Below are 19,515 nucleotides of genomic sequence, written 5' to 3' on the forward strand. Positions count from 1 at the left end.
GGGGCAGGCTGGAGGGACCGCTATGTCAGCTGGCTGGCTCTGAGTTTTGGGTGAGTATATCTTTGTGATTTTAACACCTAGACACAAATGAGCAGTTAGCCCTTGCAGTGCGGGGGTAGCCCCACTGTAAGGGTTAATTTAAAAAATCCTGGAGTTCTTCTTTAACATAAAACTATATCAACAGAGTTTTTGGGATGGATAAATAAAGATTAAGGCTCGATTCACACAATTGTGTTGTGGTAACATGTTATGCGGGTTGGTGTGCTGCAGTACCAACCCAATACGCCTGCAGTGCTGCACACCACACTGCACAGAAAGGCACTTCCACAGGAATAACTGCTACTGAAATGCAGATTTCAACTAATTACCAAAAGTCAACAGATAAACTTTTATTGTTCATCATTTCAGCTCCATCTCTAATCACTCCATTGTATGTATGTAGAGAGCACATAACTGTTATACGAAGGACATAGTTGTCTTTGTCATGTGGGCTGTGATTGACGGCCTGGATTCACATTCCCTTTGCTGTGCAAAAGTCAGGATAGAGGTGTCCAATGGGGGAATAACAGGGTCTCTGCAAAGAGACAGGAGCAGTTTTTGTTTGTGGATAATGTTTTTACATTTTGAGATCACCTAATATTTATAATCGTTACACTGAGTGGCCAGATTATTATGACCACCTGACGTTTGTAGGCAAATTAGCTATAATTTTGCACTGAAGTTGCTAGAGGGCCAGACCATTATAAATAGGGAAGCAGTTTGTTTACCACGACAGTAGAAGTAATTTTTTTGTGAAGATATGGCTAAACAACGCGATTTAACAACCATTGAACGTGGGATGATTGTTGGTGCTCGGAGCCATGGAGCGAGTATCAGCAAAACAGCAGAATTCATTAAATGTTCAAGAGCAGCTGTTGTTAAAGTGTTTAAAGACTGGACTGTCAGCCGAAAATCTGGGTCTGAACGTGGCTGTCAGCGACTAGCCAATATTAGGGCAGAACGGAGAGTGGCAAGACTGGTACAAGACAACAGAAGGGCAACAGCGCATCAAATTACTGCAGATCTTAATCCGGGATCCTCTCAAATGATCTCTGAACGCATTGTTCGCCGTACACTGCATTTAATGGGATATGGAAGCCATAGGCCTGTTCGAACACCTTTGCTGTCTGCAGTTAACAAGATAAAACGTCTCCAATGTGCACAGGAACACAAGGATTGGACAGTCGAGCATTGGAAAAAAGTCATGTGGTCCGATGAATCACGTTTCCAGTTGCATCATGCAGATGGCAGAGTGAGAATTTGTCGGGAACGGCATGAAAGCATGCACCCCACATGCATGAGTACAACCCTTCAAGCTGGTGGGGGCAGTGTTATGGTTTGGGGCATGTTTTCCTGGCATGATTTGGGCCCTTTCATTCGTGTGGAACAACGTCTGAATAGCACAACATACCAAAGTATCGTTGCTGATCAAGTTCATCCTATCATGTTGATGGCGTATCCCAATGGAGATGGCTTCTTCCAACAAGACAATGCGCCATGCCACGGTGCTCGTATTGTGCAGGAGTGGTTTCAAGAACATGAGGGAGAATTTACCTTGCTTAGGTGGGCCCCACAATCACCAGATCTCAATCCAATTGAGCATTTGTGGGACGAAGTTGAAAGAGCTATCAGGCAGCTGGTTCCACAACCATCAAATCTCACAGAACTGGGCAGTGCTATTCATCAGGCAAGGTGTCAGATTCCTCACATCACCTTTCAACATCTCGTGGAGTCAATGCCAAGAAGAATCGCCGCAGTATTGAAGGCAAAAGGTGGCCCAACAAAGTACTGATGGGGTGGTCATAATAATCTGGCCACTCAGTGTATATTCCCCCATACAAGTTAATATAAATGAAGGCAAAAGTATGGTAAATGCATTGCAAATGTACGACAAAAGCACAGCAAATGCTTTTTAAAATCCCAAAAGCTATGTGCACTAGTATAAAGGAAATGCAGGAATCATTGTAAATTAACTTCTCTCCATTTCACCTATGCTTGAATATCTATGTATCAGAAAATTGATAGTATTAAAGTCTAAATTAAAACCCAAATTATGTTTTCTATATTTGGATAGAGTAGTGACAGGTCAAGACCTATGTCAGGTTTTAATTGCTGTCTGAGTCCCTATTAAGGAGATTCATCCTCTCAATATGTCCCGGAGATTGCGGTCACCAAAACTGAAAGTTGGGGACACTGTCTAAGAGGTCATTACCCTCACCTTGGAGAGATTTCCTCTCACTTCCTGTTGTGTCTACAAGACAGGGAGTAAAGGAAAATCTCCCCAATAGGACACAGATAGCCAGGAAAAAAATAAAGGTTTCAACCATTGTCTTCTCTATCCAAAAATAGTTGGCTTCTAAAATACTTTAACTTTACTTAAAGCTGAACTCTGGGAATTACACAAAAACTACATTTTCAGTGGAGTCCCCACACTGTAATGGTTAAATCCTTTAAATCATTTTCTGTACGGTGCGCTGGCTGGCGGTCACGCTCTGATGTCATCACATACAATCACTGGCAAACCTTACCCCTAGACAAAAGGAGTCCCTTGCAGTGTATCTCCCCCTTGCAGTGCAGGGGGGGATACACTGCAAGGGTATTTTTTGTGTAATTTTCAGTGTTCAGCTTTAAAGGAGTATAGCAGACTTTCAGTTGATTCTAGTTATCTAAATGATGTTTTTACTTAGGAATTGTTAAGCACATGCAGTATATAGTACGGCTTTTCTAGCTAATTTCTACGAAGCAGTCTCTGCATTTAATGTGTCATTTTGGCGCCCCCTAGAGAACTTTTGTTAACACAGTTTATAGGTTATCTAGCTGTCCTTGAATTTAATTACATTCACATTCTGTCTCTGATATGCAGAAGTGTATGCGACAAATCTTTGCATCTTCTTTGCTCCTGTATATAACACCGTTGCCTATAATGTCACAGGCTCGCTTAGCCCCTACACACCTGGCTATATATCTCTTTATCTTCACTGTGTTCCTGCTCAAATCCTCTGTCTTTCTTTATCTTAGAATTGTGCTTTTCTCATTTATCTCTATCTTGTAAAATCACCTTCCCCAGAATCAATTCTCTCCTTTTTTTCTCTTGTACCGTTTCTCAACTTGCATATTATCACATCCATCAACATCACATTGTAATCAATAGCGTTGTCTTACATGTTTGGTCAGCCCTGTGTCCTGTAGTCATCATCTATTTTTCTATATTCATCTATCTATGTTATCTATTTTCTTAGACCAGCAAGTATAATCATCATACCATGTTAATATTTAGGTATTGGACAGAAAGGTGTAAGAGGACAATCCTCATAAAGGCTTATTCACTTAAGCAATAGTTATAGTTTTCCTAACAACTAATTAGAACAATTTTATGGGATGCAGTTGTTGTTGTGTTTTGCCCATTGTTCTTTTCCATGCTAACATACACTAACTTGCCAAAAACAATGTCACTACCTGGATTTAGCTAAGTAAATAGATAAGAGCCTTCCATTGGATAATAGGTTTCTTCTACAACGTTATGTCCCCCCAAAAAATTAGGTCAGCTGTCTCCCTGAATATGCTGAATGACCAGGTTTTTCCATCAATAGATTTTTTTATTCCCTGATGACACAGGCATATTCCAAGATGACAATGCCAGTATTCATTGGGCTCAGATTGTGATAGTGGTTGAGGGAGCGTGAGATATTATTTTCACACATGGATTGGCCACCACAGAGTGTTTTTTGGCCAGGCTGTATACACTGTATGCAGTTTAATAAACTAAAAAGTGAATCAGATTTTTTACATCACCATCTAACTACATGCTGCATCATGTAGCTAAGTGTTCAAGCGTATTATGCACCCATACAACATACTATCATATTAGTGTAAATTATTACTTTTCATCTTTATTGAAATGATGCACATTTTTGGGGAAAAATGAGACAATAACGTGATATGAGAAAAGTCTTGCATTGGTGTGTTCTCCAGGGGCCCACTTTCAGGTGAAAAAATAGGTCACCAGCACAGCAATGGATCTTAATTCAATAACTTGTTTATTGAAAATCACACAACATGTCAAAAAAGCAACATTTTGAGACCTCACAGACAAAATAATTATAAAGGGACCTTGCGAGGTCTTGAAACATCACTTTTTGTGAAATGCTGAATGAACCTTAATAAATACGTTATTGGATGAAGATCTGTAGGTGTGCTCGTGACTTATTTTCTACTTGGACCAAGGTAGCACCATCCACAGGTCACTACAGCACCCACAATGATGTAGGTAGGTGTACGGTGGGGGCATCTTTATGATTTACCACTTTCAGGTGGAGCACAGGAGGCCACAGTGGTAGGCAGACGTGCCTTGCTATGAAGGGATATGGTTGCCATTCCTTTGTAGAGGCTTTATTCAGTTTTTCAGTAGCAGGATAGCTGTCCTCCTCTGTCACACACTGTTTCTGTGTATATGACAGAAACTAGTGAAAGTGCTTGTATGCTACAAAAGCCTTTAATAGATTGCTTGCATGTAATAAAAAGACTGTTTACAGACAGCAGTTTTGTGGTAAAAAACAATCATAGATTGCTCACAAGTAAAAGCTTGTCAGATATTGCACATATGTATCAAAAGGCTGTCACAAACCGATTGCATGCAACAAAAGACTAACATGGTTATTCACAAAAGGGTGAAGAGTTTGGAGAAGGCAGGAGAAGTAAACAATCTAGGCCAACATAGCTGATTTGAAAAAAAATCTCCAATTCAGCTCACTTTCCACTTCAGCTATGTTGTCCTAAATTGTTCACTTCTCCTGCCTTCTCCAAACTCTTCACCTTTTATGAATAGCCCTTAAATGATGGATTCGTCAATTTTGTCCCTCTGTTAAAAACCCCAATAAACACACAGACTTAGCAACATGGATTTTAACGGCGAACAGCAGCCCTTTTATCAACAAACCAACTTTAACAGTAACCAAAAGTAATAAACCAAATAATATAGAAATGAATACTCTAAATGACTGTTGACCTGAGAATGGGTCTTTGAGTGCCCAACAGCCCAAATAAGGCCTCTCCTAAAACTCCACTCGCACCCCAACCAGCTCGAGGACAATTGCTACTTCCAAGGGGCCTTGCCCTGCCCCCTACAAATCCTGACACCAACAGGGGGAAAGCACCTATACTAGCAGATGGCCCCCCATTTTTGTAATCAACTCAGCTTTTCAGACCCCGCAAGTACCCCCTAACCCGCCAAGCTGCCGTGACCGAAAAAAAAACCCTGCAACCAGCAGAACCACAAAATTCAGGGAGGGTGGGACAGCCTGCTTCCTCTGTTGATTTTCCAGAAAGAACGTCGCTCAGCCCTTGCAGTTCCTACCCATGTGGCTCCTCCCGGACACCTGACCCCAATGTCCAATCAGGTAAGAGTAGCTATCCCCATTTTATTTTTTAACTCCTTCTCCCGGGGCTATTCCTCCCCCCAGTCATGTAGCCCCTCCTCTCAGTCTCTCTGCGTCTGTCTGTAAGACTGCTCATAATCCAACAGCATTGTTTTCTCACTGACATAGATGCTGTTCTGTAGAAGGCACAAGCCACACTAATTTACCTGAGGAAATACCACAATGAATTGCCTTATTCCAGAAGCACTGTTTGGTAGCTGAAAACAAATAAAACTGTAACCACATATAACTAACTATTTTGAAACAGAATCTGCAAAAAAAAAAAAATTAAAAACCCACAGAATAGGGTGTCACTTTTGGTAGTTGAAGGTCATGTTGATGTTTTGTTCTTTCCTGGCATATACTATATATGATTTATTTTAAAGAATCATTTTTTTAAACATTGAAACTCTGCCATTACATATGCTTCTCTAAACAAAGAATATTGGCATTGAGCTTAAACTTAATCTGTGCTTACCTAAAAGATGAACAAAATAGTTGTAGACTTCTTAGCAATCAGCACCTGTTGAGACAGTCAACAATTAGATCAGGAGTATGCAATGAACAATATAGCTTTGAGCATGCAGTGGTTCAAAGTATGTAATATGCAACATAGTATACAGAGTGCACAGGTCAGCAGTATGTAATGTACAACACAGCATATACTGTAGAGTGAATTGGTCAGCAGTATCTAATGTACAACATAGCGTGTATTGTGCAGCGGTTAAAGGAGAACTATGGGGTTAGGGCTTTTCCCCATAGTTCTCCTTAGGGTAACAGGAGGACACAAACTAGCGTCCTCCCGTTACCCTAAGCTCAGTATACCGCGAGCTACAGCTCGCGGTATACTGAGACGCCGCAGCCGGAGCAGATCCCGACATCGATGTCAAGATCCGCCCAGCTGCGTGAGTGACAGCTGGCTCTGCCTATCTAGAGGCAGAGCCAGCTGTACCGGCCCCCTCCCCCGTCCGTTCAGCCAGTCAGCGCTGGCGGATCGGAGGGGGGAATCTCGGCTCTCTGCCGTGACAGGATCGAGAGGAGAGCGAACGCCGGTATCTGTTCGCTCACCTCCCGATCTACTGAGCCGACCTGTGACAGTCTCATTGTCACAGGTCGGCTAGAACTATGAGGTAAGTGGAAATCATTCATCTCATAGTTCACCTTTAAGTGTGTTGTATATAACATATAACAGAGCATATGGAATGTAGCAGTCAGGAGCATTTAATATATAACAAAGTGTAGGGCGTACAACGGTCAGAAATATGGAGTGTACAACAGATCATATAGAGTGCAGGAGTGAGGAGTATGTAACATACAACATAGTTTGTAGAGTGAACTATTTTGGAGTATGAATTTATTACATTGGTGGTCAGTGGGAGATAAAAATGCCCCACCATGGCCAGTGAAAGTGCCACATTGGTGTTAAATCATTTTTTTTTATTAGAGCACCTTATTTTCTTATTAATAATAAAGGATTTTATAACCATATCTGGCCCAAGTGCTTACAGGTATTTATCTTTTTGCTAATATGTTTAGTTTTAGGTGCACATTTTTTAATTATGTTGACAAGTCAGAAAAAGGGTGAATAATCAATGAATCATTTGGCATTCTTTCTATTTATTTAGACCTGCTTCAGTTTTGCATGATTCTGTTTTATTGCTTGCTAAAATCAGAAGGTAACATGCTGAATGCAGCTTGATGTACTCAGCAGACCAATGTCAGAAGGACACTACATGCTAAATGTTTGACTTTATGTTATGTTACGTTTGCTGCTGTCTAATTTGATGGCAGATCTCTCACCTGACTGCTGCTATGAAATCTGATGGCATGCTAACGTAACAGTATTTTCTTACAGACTAGAAGCCAAAAAAAAAAAGCTGCATTAGCGTTTTAGCAGAAAATTTATTTTCTCATGCCCTTGAACAGTTGAGTACATTTTGAAATATCTGCTCTGCCAGCGATTTTCCTAATTTTCTTTTATGATACAATTTGCAACTTGAGTTTCTAAAGCAAATTTCCAAATGTTTCTGCTATGTCCTTCTTTACTTAAAACCCATGTCAGGTTTTTGTTGCTGTCTGTATCCCCACTGGGTAGATTCACCTTCTCTATTTGTCCTGGTGACCATTGTCACCGAGACCAATAATGATAGGAGTAGAGGCAGAGCCAGCTGTGCCCCCCCCCTTCTCTGTCTGTCCCTCCAGTCAAAACTGGAGGAACAGAGAGGGGAGGGGGGAATACCTGCAAGGAGCGGTGACTGACAGTCACTGCTCTCTGTAGGGAGAAGATCGGGAACTGAGGGCCAGTTCACATCAATTCCAGTCCGTTCCAGCACGGTGTGGCTGCAGTGCCATTGACTTGAATGTACCGCCATGCCCCCTCCCACCACAGAAGCAGGGAGGCTTGCAGTATGCGATCCAGTGCATTCCAGCAGCTAACCATGCTGCAACGCAAAAAAAATTGGTGTGAACGGGTTTTGAGCAATCAGCGGTATGTGATTGTTCAGTTCTCGATCAATAGAGCCGATGTGTGACAGCCTCAGTGTCAAACGTTGGCTCTAATTATGTGTATTTCATTCTCCTTCAAATACATGGTTTTAGCAGAAGACTTACAATGAAGAAAAAGACACAAGGAATAAAAACAAAATTCTAGCGGCATTACTGATTAATCCAAAGGCTTATTGGGAAAACGAATCTCATTTTCATCACAATGAAATGGTTCTTTTACAGTTGTTTCTTCTGGGGTGTTCCAGCACGGCAACATTGGCATCAACCATTCTATGACCAAAAGTTTGTTGACAATTGACCATGACACCTAGGATACGGCCAAAAATATGTGGGCACCCCTCCAAATTATTGCATTCAGGAGTTTACAGTGAAGATTACTGTGAGTGCTAGAATAAACAAATTAAATGTAAAGCAATTGTATGCTTCAAACCTTGTGGCAAGAGTTTGTGCACAAAGCCAGGTCTATAATGGCATGGCTTGATAAGCTTGATCTGGAGGAACTCAAGTGTCCTGCACAGAATTAAATGGGCACAAATTCCCACAGACACTAAAAAAAATCTTGTGGATAACCTTCTCCAAAAAGAGTGGAAGATCTTATGGCCACAAAGGGGGGTGTGCAATGCCATATTATGTCCAGTAAGTTAATATAGGTGTATATAAGGGCACTCTAATATCCAAAGAGCAGCCAACTTCCATGTTCAGTAGCCCTGATCTTCTCTCTCTCGCCCCCTAGACCTAACAACTGTCCCATCACTGTGATGGGTGACCACCCAAACCAGGAGTCAGAGCTAGTGACCACAGAAGCTGTTTGCTGTTTTAGGGGTCTTTGGGCACTTGGCAGGGTTGTGAGCAGGAACCTAAATGCGCCGGCTATTGAATGTAATTAGCACAATAAATACTTTCATCTACTCACAGGTTTTGTTTAAGGAACAAATACATGTATCTTACATACAGTTTTAATACTTTGTTCAATATGTATTGTCTTTCATTCTGCTTGATTTATGCTTCTAGAAAGCACAGTCTGTTAAGCAGGCAAGTAATCTATAATTTAACTTCTCAGCTCCAATCAAATCATTTTCAAAGCTGTTCATTTCAAACCAGTATTCTTTCAAACTGTGAAATTATAAAAGCATAAAATGTATTACTATTCCTTACAGATAATGTGCAAAATGGGACTCATTTCTGAAAATGAAATATGGGTGCCTGAACCAGAATCCGTGGTAAGTTCCACATTGTTCTTCAATTCATATAATTAATGCGTTTTATGATATAGATGTAAAAATATCATTTTGGTAAAACAACAGCTTGTTAATTTCCTACAAATCCCTTATAGCTGAGCAATATATGTCAGACTCTGCAGGGACAGATGATGCAAATTAAAGTGGGTGGGAAGCAGCTGTAGGATAATGGTACTAATGGTTATCATTTGTAAATAAGATAGGGCTTTGTCATGAACACACAAGTCATTATTACATGTTAGTATTACAACACATTCGAGCTGATTCCTTTCACTCCATATCCAGTGCTCTGTTGACTCATTGTGCATATGGCTTTTTTCAGTTTACTTTTACCTGCACTCAGTTAAAACCATTCTATCACTAAAGGTTAAAAATAAAGAAGACCCTGAATAATCACCTCTCCTACTGTCTGGGCCACTGATCTCTGCAGTAGTGAAGAAAACAAAACGATAGTTGATCACTAGCAGAGATTGTCAATTTGCTGTTTCCCTGAAGGCTCCTCCCACCCAGCTCTACATCATTACAAGATATAGTGGTGACAGGGGCCATTGGATTGAACCACTGAGGGTGGCGAACCAGAAATTGACCCTCCTGAAAGTGTTGTATTTTGCAGGATCTCCAGCCAGCAGATTTACTTCACTACTGCTGAAATTTGTGGCACAGATATCAACAGATACGAGTATTCTGTTTTTTCTTTGCAGGGGCCACATTATTATTTTTTTTAGCAACAGATTTCTTTTACCACTTAAATTATGAAGCTTGTAATAAACAATTAAATGCTATTGTACACAGAAAGTAGACCCAAGCCTATACTGCATAACAAAGTTACTAAAGCTTTTTCATCATAAATAACATCAGTCTTTTTTCATAAAATATTGTTTTCAGTTTTTTTCATCCCTTTTTTGGATCTCAAAGCTGCTAATCTCCTCCAGGCTGTTTCGGACACAATGTTTTTGTCTATGTACATTTACTCCAGCATTAGAGTGACACAAAACACAGGAGTTACACTTTAATGATGCAGTCAAGTACCCTAGCTTAACAAAAATGTATCTTATTTGTGCATCACTCAGATGTAGATCCTCAAATCATCTCTGAATTGGTGCTGACACTGTCCTTCCTGCTAGAGGGTGGCTACTTTTTTCCCCCTGGTCCCTATGTGTGTTGTAAAGTAGCCACCTCTCCAAGCTCACTCCCGTGATGGACTACACTCAATACAAATTAGTAAACTAAATGTGAGATTGTAGTCCATCAAAGGAGTGAGCTCGGAGTGGGGGCTACTTTACAACACACACAGGGACCATGGGGAGCAAAAGTAGCCACCCTCCAGAAGGAAGTACAGTGTCAGCAACAATTCAGAGATGATTTGAGGATCTGCAACTGAGTGATGCACAATTAAGCTACATTTTTGTTAATAGTTGGTGTACTTGACGTTTTTTTTTTAAAGATTTACTCCTTAGTTTAGTGTCACTTTAGCTGCACCTTGCAGTAAAATGCCTCCTCCCCTTTTCAAATCCCCTACTGTTAGCAGGTGTAAGATGTACCTGTAATAAATTATTATTTCATACTTACCTTACCCCTGTCTTTTGCATCTCTCAGCATGACTCCACTACCTTTCAGGGAAGATTCCTGGTAAAAGAGTGTCTTCTCATGAGATTTCCATTGCTCTGTTTTCTCCAAGATCTAGCCAGAAGGAGAGTGACATCATCCTCTCCAAGGCATTCCGGGCAGAAGACAGGGGTGAGGTAAGTATAAACCATAATGTTTTTCTTTACATCATGGTTTATACTTACCGTATTTGCCGGCATATAAGACAGGTTTTTAGACCCAAAAACATTGCCCGAAAATCAGGGGTTGTCTTATACGCCGAGTAAACTGTATGTAGCTTTGGCTACATACAGTATACCGCGCTGAGCCAATCACGGCAGGCTTTGTATTAATGAATACAAAGCCTGCCGTGATAGGCTCAGCGCAGTATACTGTATGTAGCTGAAGGACGGAACCCGGAAGATTGAGGACACTGCGGGGATCGTGAAAAGGTAAGAGACTGTAATCCCGAGTGTGGCTTGGTGTTACCGCTTATGGTACTGAAAATTAACCCCCCGAGCCACACTCGGGAATACCGCCATGGAGGTTAGTGGGTGCATTTAAACATTATTTTGGGCTATACTCGTCTTATACGACGAGTATAGCCCAAAACCTATATTTTAACACAAAAAGTAGGGGGTCGTCTTATACGCCCAGTCGCCTTATGCGGCGGCAAATACGGTACCTCACTATTAGTAACAAAAAACTAATAGTTGCTGATTTATAGGGGGGTGGGGGGCAATGTAAGGGGACCTTGCAAGGTCCACTTTAAGACCAGTTTCCTGGTAGTGACATTATTCCTGCACAATGTGTGTCAGCATGCTGCTTGTAGTCTCCACCAGGCATGCATGTGACAGGGTGACAACCTAGGGGCCACAATTCCGAAACTGTTGTCCCCCCATAAGAGGAAGTGCCAGGACAAGGACCTTCAGTGCAAGATCACTAGTTATTTTTTTAAATAAAAGCTGCAGATTTAGGGCCTCTATTAATAGGCTTTTGTTCACTTCAAGCAGGTTGAATTCCCACACAAGTCTATAGGAATGCAAATCCAGCTTAAAGCAGCAGTCGAATACATTTTGAATGATCTCAGAAGCATCTCACACTGATGCCATTGACCCAAGCCCAAGGACTGTCAACACAGGCCCATAAAAGATTAATAACAACATTTGAAATAAGCATTAACATGTTAATGTTTCTGATATTTTATACTGGGTTTAGATCTACTTAACCCTTTCGCTGCCAAGCCCTCCGGAACATTTTAGTCCTTGGCAGCGAAAGGGTTAAAGGATGTAATTCCCTTTTCTCAGTTCAGGAAAAAAAGAGGCATGATTTTTCATGCATTATAATGAACAGCTGGAAATAAATTATTGGACTGTTTAACAAAATTATCATTTCTTTTCAGGATGTCCCTGCATTGCCTTTCAACAAATCATTTTTGGAGAGAAATCTGCCATCCGCTCGAGGTTTAGTGAGGTTCATTGGCTTGTCTACATTCGTAGCTTCAGTGGCCGCCCTTGGGTTCTTTGCACACAAGAAAGGATTTGTTGTTCGAGTTTAATGTTAATTCTTGATGTTTTGATTTACCTTAGTCTTCATGAAAACCAATCACTTTGGTATTTGAATGTTTCCACATTTAGAATCTGATTTAGAGTCAGTGTTCATAAACTGGACAAAGCCATTTTGTGTTGCCGAATATAATTTTAGAGGTATTTAAAATCTGTTAAAAATTAATTTAGGTGATCATAAATTGAACCTTCCAAAAGCAAAACAATAGTTATAATAGTTATGAGATTTTAACTTGTAATTTAATATAAAGTGCAGTAGAACATCTGTCATTTGCTGTATAGTATCCTTGGGTTTATAGTACATACCTAAATAACTAGTCGGCTATGCAAAGCAGTAAACAAACTGGCCGGTTCTTGAGCTTCCCCTTCAGCTGGCATCCCTAGATCAGCTGAACAAAGGAGCTGGTCCGAAAATCTTTTTCCATTATATTAGACAATGCATCCTTACAGTAAATCACAAAGTATTAATGGACATCAAGTCGTTCCAAATCTATTAACCTGGTTCTTATTATCCACTAAAAAACAGGACCTTTCTTAAGTTTTCCAAACATTAACTGTAAATATTAATAGTACAATTCCTGAAAGTAACCTTTACACCTTTTTAGAGTTTATGGGGAACTCTCATCATTGTACTTACCAGACTAAAAGGCCTTTAATGCCAGAAGTGTCTTTAACTACCAAACCAGGGAAACTAACAAGTAAAGAACCTACTGGATATTGTCATATTACCACAGAAAGGCAAATAACCCGTATTGAGTACATTTCCCCATGGTTTATCCTTTTGAAAAAACTGCACATACAGAAAAAGACTTGTTGATCCTGGCAGAAATGCACTCAACAAGTATTTTCCTGTTGTGGGATGATAACACGTTGCCTTTTCTGGACTAAAATTGCAAGAAATGGTTTCGGCTCTGTTTCTGAAATTGAGAACACCCATCTCAATGTGGCAAAGAAGGGGATGTGTTCTGTAGTTCAAGAAAGTGAGTTAGACAGAGCTGATTCAACTGCATGAGAAAAGATTGCAGAGTGCACAGGATACCTCTGGATTTTTTGACAAGATCAAAAGGTTTTTGTTTTTTTTCATTGTTAGGGTTTACATACACTTTAGAGTCAGAGTTATGCTAACGCAGGAAAGGCCCCTCCTAGAACAATCAGACTAATCCATGTTTTGGGGTAAGGCACAATAAAACGATGTGAGGTTTATATCATCATAAGTTGACTTCTGCAGAATGTCAAAGTTTTAGGGTAGATTCACATCTATGCATGCATTAACATGCATCTTTCATATGCTGATGTAAGGAGCCATTGAAAGTGAAAAGGGTTTCTCAACGCAACATGCGTTGAGAAAGTCCATTTACGTCTCCTTAACTTGGCTCAGCATATGAAAAACACACCTCCACTATTTTGGCCAGAGCAGCTCACTACAACACCCAGAGCATTCATATCTGTGCAGGTGTGTATGTTTACACTGTATATGTGTATTGGGGTGTCATTTTAAATGAATGGCAATGCAGCACAACACATATATACAGTGCAATAATGTGCACTGCAGTAACAGGCATAAAAATATAGGGTTTAGGCAGGTTAATGCAAGCGCATAATCTACAAATAATCCCGTAAACCCCTCTAAATGGGGAATATTACCATTTGAGTGCATTCCTTTTACACAAGCTTTGATTTTAGATCAACATTTTTAAATGTAATAAAATACCAGAAAACAGTAATTCAGTTCAAACCATAAACAGAAAAAGTCTCGTTAGCAACTGATAAAGCAACTAGTATATTTTTAAAAAGGGAAGCTGTAAATTTTTATTTCTTCATAAAATGTACATGTTTTTTAATGATTTTACCACTTTTCACTTGGATGTTAATCACTCCACTTAAGATTTTTCTGTAGTTTAAATTCACTTAGTGTTATTGACATGTATTTGCATTTGCAATTTTTATTATGGTCTTAATTGTGCCGTATAACTAAGGTTCGATATTTCTAACGCATCAATTTACTCATCATGAAAGTAATATGTATTTTGCTTAATGCTTTGTAATTGTTTGTGCAGATTGTGCTTTAAAATAATAATTTTCCATCTTGCCACCCACAGAGCACTGGAGCCCCTGAAAACCATATGCAAATACCAACTTTCTGAATATATAGGCATACTTGGCTAAGCTCAGGCCTGTCCAATGTTTGCTTATATTGACAAATTCAAGCTTGTGGGGAGGCTCAAGCAGTGCTCCTTGAGGGGCAAGATGGATAATTTCCCGTAAGCTGAGGCATCTCATGGTGCATTTTAGTCACTCCTGTGATTATTTTTATTATTTGAGCTAGTAACACAGGCTCAGTTTAAAGCACAACTCCAGGCAGGTATAAAAGCCACAAATTAATGTAGCTCTGAAATCATAAATACATAATTAAATGTATTATTTAATATACAAGCAGTGTAAATACTTTTCATTGGGAATTAGCCAACTGCAGTCTATTGTACAGCGTGTAGAACATAGCTGAAAGAGTAGCAGCACAAGGAGAAGATCAGGATTGAGGTAGGGCAAGGAGCACACTTATAGGAGAGAGAAGAGTGACAGATGAGCTCCTTGGTGTGCTGCTTCTCATTTCACTGTGCACTCACAGGGTATAAACAGGGCTTGTAAGTGAAAGTGAAACTTCAGCAGAGAAATATCATGTCCCCTCGCTAGGCAGAGCTGTGCAGTGGTGCTGAGCTGTGTGAACATCAAAACTGGATGGACAGAAATACAGATCCTATGGAATGTAAAACGGCTCCCATATACAGTATGTATTGTACCTGTGTATTTAGTTGTTTGTCTGCAGTTAATAGAGGTTGTTACACATGCCAAGATGACAACAGAGAGGATTGGATCTGTGTCAGACTGGTCATTTTTCATTAGATGCCAACCTGCTACAGAGGCTGTCTTTGCTTTAGCTAGGTATTTCCACCCTCCATGTTCAGCTCAGGATGGTCCACCAGTCAATTTGGAAAGTATGAAATACTGAAGATAATAAAGATTGAAAAGCTCATGCAGTGGCATTTAAGGTTTGCTGGAGGGGTGTAGTGACATTTTTTAGGCTGGCTTCACGCCTATGCATCTGCATTATTCTGCATTTTGTTATTGCTTTGGGCAGATGCATTGTCACATGTTGATGTATATTACTATTCCCATAAATAAACTCTTTAATGCTTATGGACACATCCAAAAAACCGACATTAAAAGGAGTATGTCACGGCAAAAAAAAAAAATGATGTACATCTCTGCAATACATGCACATTTACCCATGTTTTATCCCTTTAAATATGCTGCAAATACAAAAATATAATTGTTGATGTGCCAGAAATATAGCGTGATCCTACCCAAAACACAGTGCATGTTTGGCTCCGAATTCCTAAGGACGTGGTGTCAACCCTGCCTACTTCCCCACAGACCTCCATCTTCTCCTCCTCCTCCTCCTCTTCTCCATAACTCCTCCTTATGTAGAGACAGAAAGCACACAAAATTATCAGCTCACAAGATTTCTGGCAAAATCAATAGGTATTTTTTTGCACTTATCAAACATATATACCAAGACACTTTCATTGGTATATGTAGCAGACCAAAAGGGAGCAAAAAAGGGGAAGTTTATTGTTAGGGTTTACTTACACTTCAGCTTTTTTGGCCAATACAAGTCAACACAGTGTACAGATGTGAACTTGCGCCATTAAAGGAGAACTATGAGGTGAGTGCTTTCCACTCACCTCATAGTTCTAGCCGACCTGTGACAGTGTGACTGTCACAGGTCGGCTCAGTAGATCGGGAGGTGAGCGAACACATACCGGCATTCGCTCACCTTTTGATCCTGTCACGGCTCTCTGCCGTGACAGGGGAGGGGCTGGATTCCCCAACGATCCACCAGCGCTGACTGGCGGAACGGACGGGGGAGGGGGCGGGTACAGCTGGCTCTGCATCTAGATAGGCAGAGCCAGCTGTCAGTCACGCAGCTGGGCGGGTCCAGACATAATTGTCGGGATCCGCTTTAGCTGCGGCGTCTTAGTATACCGCAAGCAGCAGCTTGTGGTATATTGCGGCGTCTCAGTATACCTCGAGCTACAGCTCGCGGTATACTGAGCCTAGGGTGACGGAAGGACGCTAGTTTGTGTCCTCCCGTCACCCTAAGGAGAACTATGGGGAAAAGCCTTAACCCCATAGTTCTCCTTTTAAAAACAATGGCAAACTTTTGCATATGCTTTAACGTACGCTTAGGTGTGAAGGAGGCCTTAAACTGCTCCTGTCCTTTAATAAAAATAACTGTCTCTTATATGTGAGTTTTTTATTAAAAGATATTTCATTTATAACATAGAACAGACAATCTTGACTTCCTATAGGAAGCCACCTGAGTTTACTTGACATTACAGTATTTTGTATTATGATCATGATTTAATGTGCTTTGTCATACTTTTTACAAATAGCTGCTGTAATTATGTTTTATTATTTTATATTTTGGCAGATATATATAACGATCAAATTTAATTTAAAAATGCAAAGATTAGATTACAGTCTTAATTGCACAGTGTGTATTATCTAATAAAAAAACTTTGCAATTAATAAAATCTTATAATGATTTATTATCCTGTTGTGCATTTGTGTTATTTAGAATGCAGAAAAGATCCATAACATAGATTGGAAGCCACCAGTCCTTGAAAGCAATATGATAAAAAGTGATATATACAGGCAAATATTTCTTGTATAGAACAACTTCAGCAATGAAAAATGGAAGTGCTAGAACCAGGAACTAATATGGGCTAATTTCCCCCACCCATGCTTGCATGCAATTGGATGCATTTTGTAACGCAATCAAAACGCACAACATTCCTTCAGAAGTCCATATCCCCATATTGGTGCCTGTTTTCTGCATTGCTGTGCTTTGTGAAAATGTCCTGCTGAATGCATTTCCTTGTGTTTTAGATCAATGAAAATGCATGACAGTGCATACCAATGTGGCATATTGATCTGAGTGGTTTTGTAAACAGCAATGTTAGAGGTAGCCATGTGTTTTCCTTTTGAGTAGCCATTTTATACACATGGTGTTTGAGAATAATTTGTAGTGGTGAGGGACTACAGATGACCACAAATACATTGTTTGAAGTGGACATACTTTAATGAACAAAGGTTACTGATGCATAGATGCCCAGACCAATCAGTATTAATACATTCCCTGCTTAGGTTTTTTTTTATTAGAAGCTGGCAAATGCAAACAAAGTGAAAAAAACCCACCAAACTTTGTATTAATTCATTTACATACTTAGTCAGGTTGAAAAAAGACACATCGAGTGTCCATCGAGTTCAACCTGTAGAGATATGAAAAAAGAAGCCTAAACAGAACGCTATGCCCACAATTACCCTCTGTTGATCCAGAGGAAGGCAAAAAATCCCTATAAAGCAGGGTTCAATTTGCTCCAACAGGGGAAAAAAAATCCTTCCTGATCCCATAAGGCAATCGGATATTCCCTGGATCAACAATCTCTGATGCTTAATATACCAATAAGAACTCAATATCCAGTAATGTTCTGTGCATTTTGGAATACACCCAGATTTTTTATAAAACAATTAACTGAGCTAACTAGAACTAGCTCCTGGGGGCAGTCTATTCCACATTTTCACAGCTCTTACTGTGAAGAACCCTTTCTGTATGCAAAGGTTAAACCTCTTTTCCTCCAGATGCAAAGAGTGCCCCCTTGTCCTTTGCAGTGACCTTAAAGTGAATAATCTGGCACCATCTCATATATGGACCATTTATGTATTTATACATGGTTATCATGTCCCCCCTTCATTACCTCTTCTCCAGAGAGAACCAATTCAGGTCAGTTAATCTTTCCTCATAGCTGAGCTCCTCCATGCCTCTTATGAGTTTAGTCGCCCTACGCTGCACTTTCTCCAGTTCCACAACATCCTTTTCGTGAACTGGTGCCCAAAACTGAACTGCATATTCCAGATGAGGTCTTACGAATGCTTTGCACAGGGGCAGGATTATGTCTCTGTCTCTCTGGAGTCTGGACCTCTTTTACTACAAGAAAGTATTTTGCTTGCTTTAGAAACTGCAGCTTGACATTGCATGCTATTATTCAGTCTATGGTCTATCAGATCTTTCTCCATCATTGACTCCTCCAAACATTCTCCCCCTATAGGGTATGACTTAAGAATGTTTTCAATTCCCAAGTGCATAACTTTACATTTATCTGCTTGTAAGTTGGAGACATGCTGTAAGGACTGTATTCCACTATATAATTTGGTGTTATCTGCAAACACAGAAATAGTACTTTTAATCCCCAATTCTATGACACTTATAAGTAGATTAACAAGTAAGGGGCCCAACACTGAACCTTGGGGGACGCCACTAACAACCTCACACCATTCAGAGTATTAATCATTGATCACCACTCTCTGAATACGGTCTTTAAGCCAGCTTTCTATCCAATTACACATCGAATACCTACTGACCTTAACTTATACATTAGCCGCATGTGGGGAACTGTGTCAAACTCTTTTGCAAAGTCCAAGTATACTATATCCACAGCTATTCCTCTGTCCAATTTACTACGCACTTCCTCATAAAAAGAAAGTAGGTTTGTTTGACAAGTTCTGTCTTTTGTGAATCCGTGATGACTGATATTATTTTCAAGCAAAAACAAGTGCATGTGATCATTGATCAAACTTTCAAGTATCTTGCAAACTATTGAAGTTAAACATACAGGTCTGTAGTTACTTGGTGAAGACTTTGATCCCTTTTAAATATATACTCCACATTGGCCTTGCACCAATCCATCGGTACCAAAACAGTCATTAGAGATACAATGGCTTTGAAATTATACAGCTAAATTCTTTGAGGACACGTGGGTGTAAGCCATCTGGTCCAGGTGCTTTGTTCATCTTAAATTTTATGTTTTTGGACCATATTAATAGTCAGCCATTGTTGTTCAGTAGAGGCTATGGCACTGCTATCCCCATTATGGACTTGAGTTACATCCTGTTCCTTGGTGTGCACAGAGCAAAAGAAAGTATTTAATAGATGTGCTCTGCTTTGGGGGTGCCTTAAATTACTGATGAACAACTGAATCTTAAATAAGCGTTGGGGTTATTTACAAATAGGGATATACATACATTCCAATTACAATTAAGGGAAATGGA

The 19,515-nt window shown here is 40.0% G+C and overlaps 1 protein-coding gene across 1 annotated transcript in view; it reads left to right on the top strand.

Annotated features, from left to right (window-relative positions):
• LOC108800633 (amine oxidase [flavin-containing] A-like) overlaps nt 1–12,410 on the top strand; it is a 98,122-nt gene extending 85,712 nt beyond the window's left edge. The window contains exons 14-15 of the mRNA XM_018572619.1: nt 9,116–9,178; nt 12,183–12,410. Of these exons, the coding sequence (XP_018428121.1) occupies nt 9,116–9,178; nt 12,183–12,338 (219 nt within the window). The 3' untranslated portion in view covers nt 12,339–12,410. The remainder of the gene's footprint in view (nt 1–9,115; nt 9,179–12,182) is intronic.
• The last annotated feature ends 7,105 nt before the right edge of the window (nt 12,411–19,515 follow it).

Source organism: Nanorana parkeri, unplaced genomic scaffold (genome assembly GCF_000935625.1).
Source record: "Nanorana parkeri isolate BGI_ZX_2015 unplaced genomic scaffold, ASM93562v1 scaffold2087, whole genome shotgun sequence".
Lineage (NCBI taxonomy): Eukaryota > Metazoa > Chordata > Amphibia > Anura > Dicroglossidae > Nanorana > Nanorana parkeri.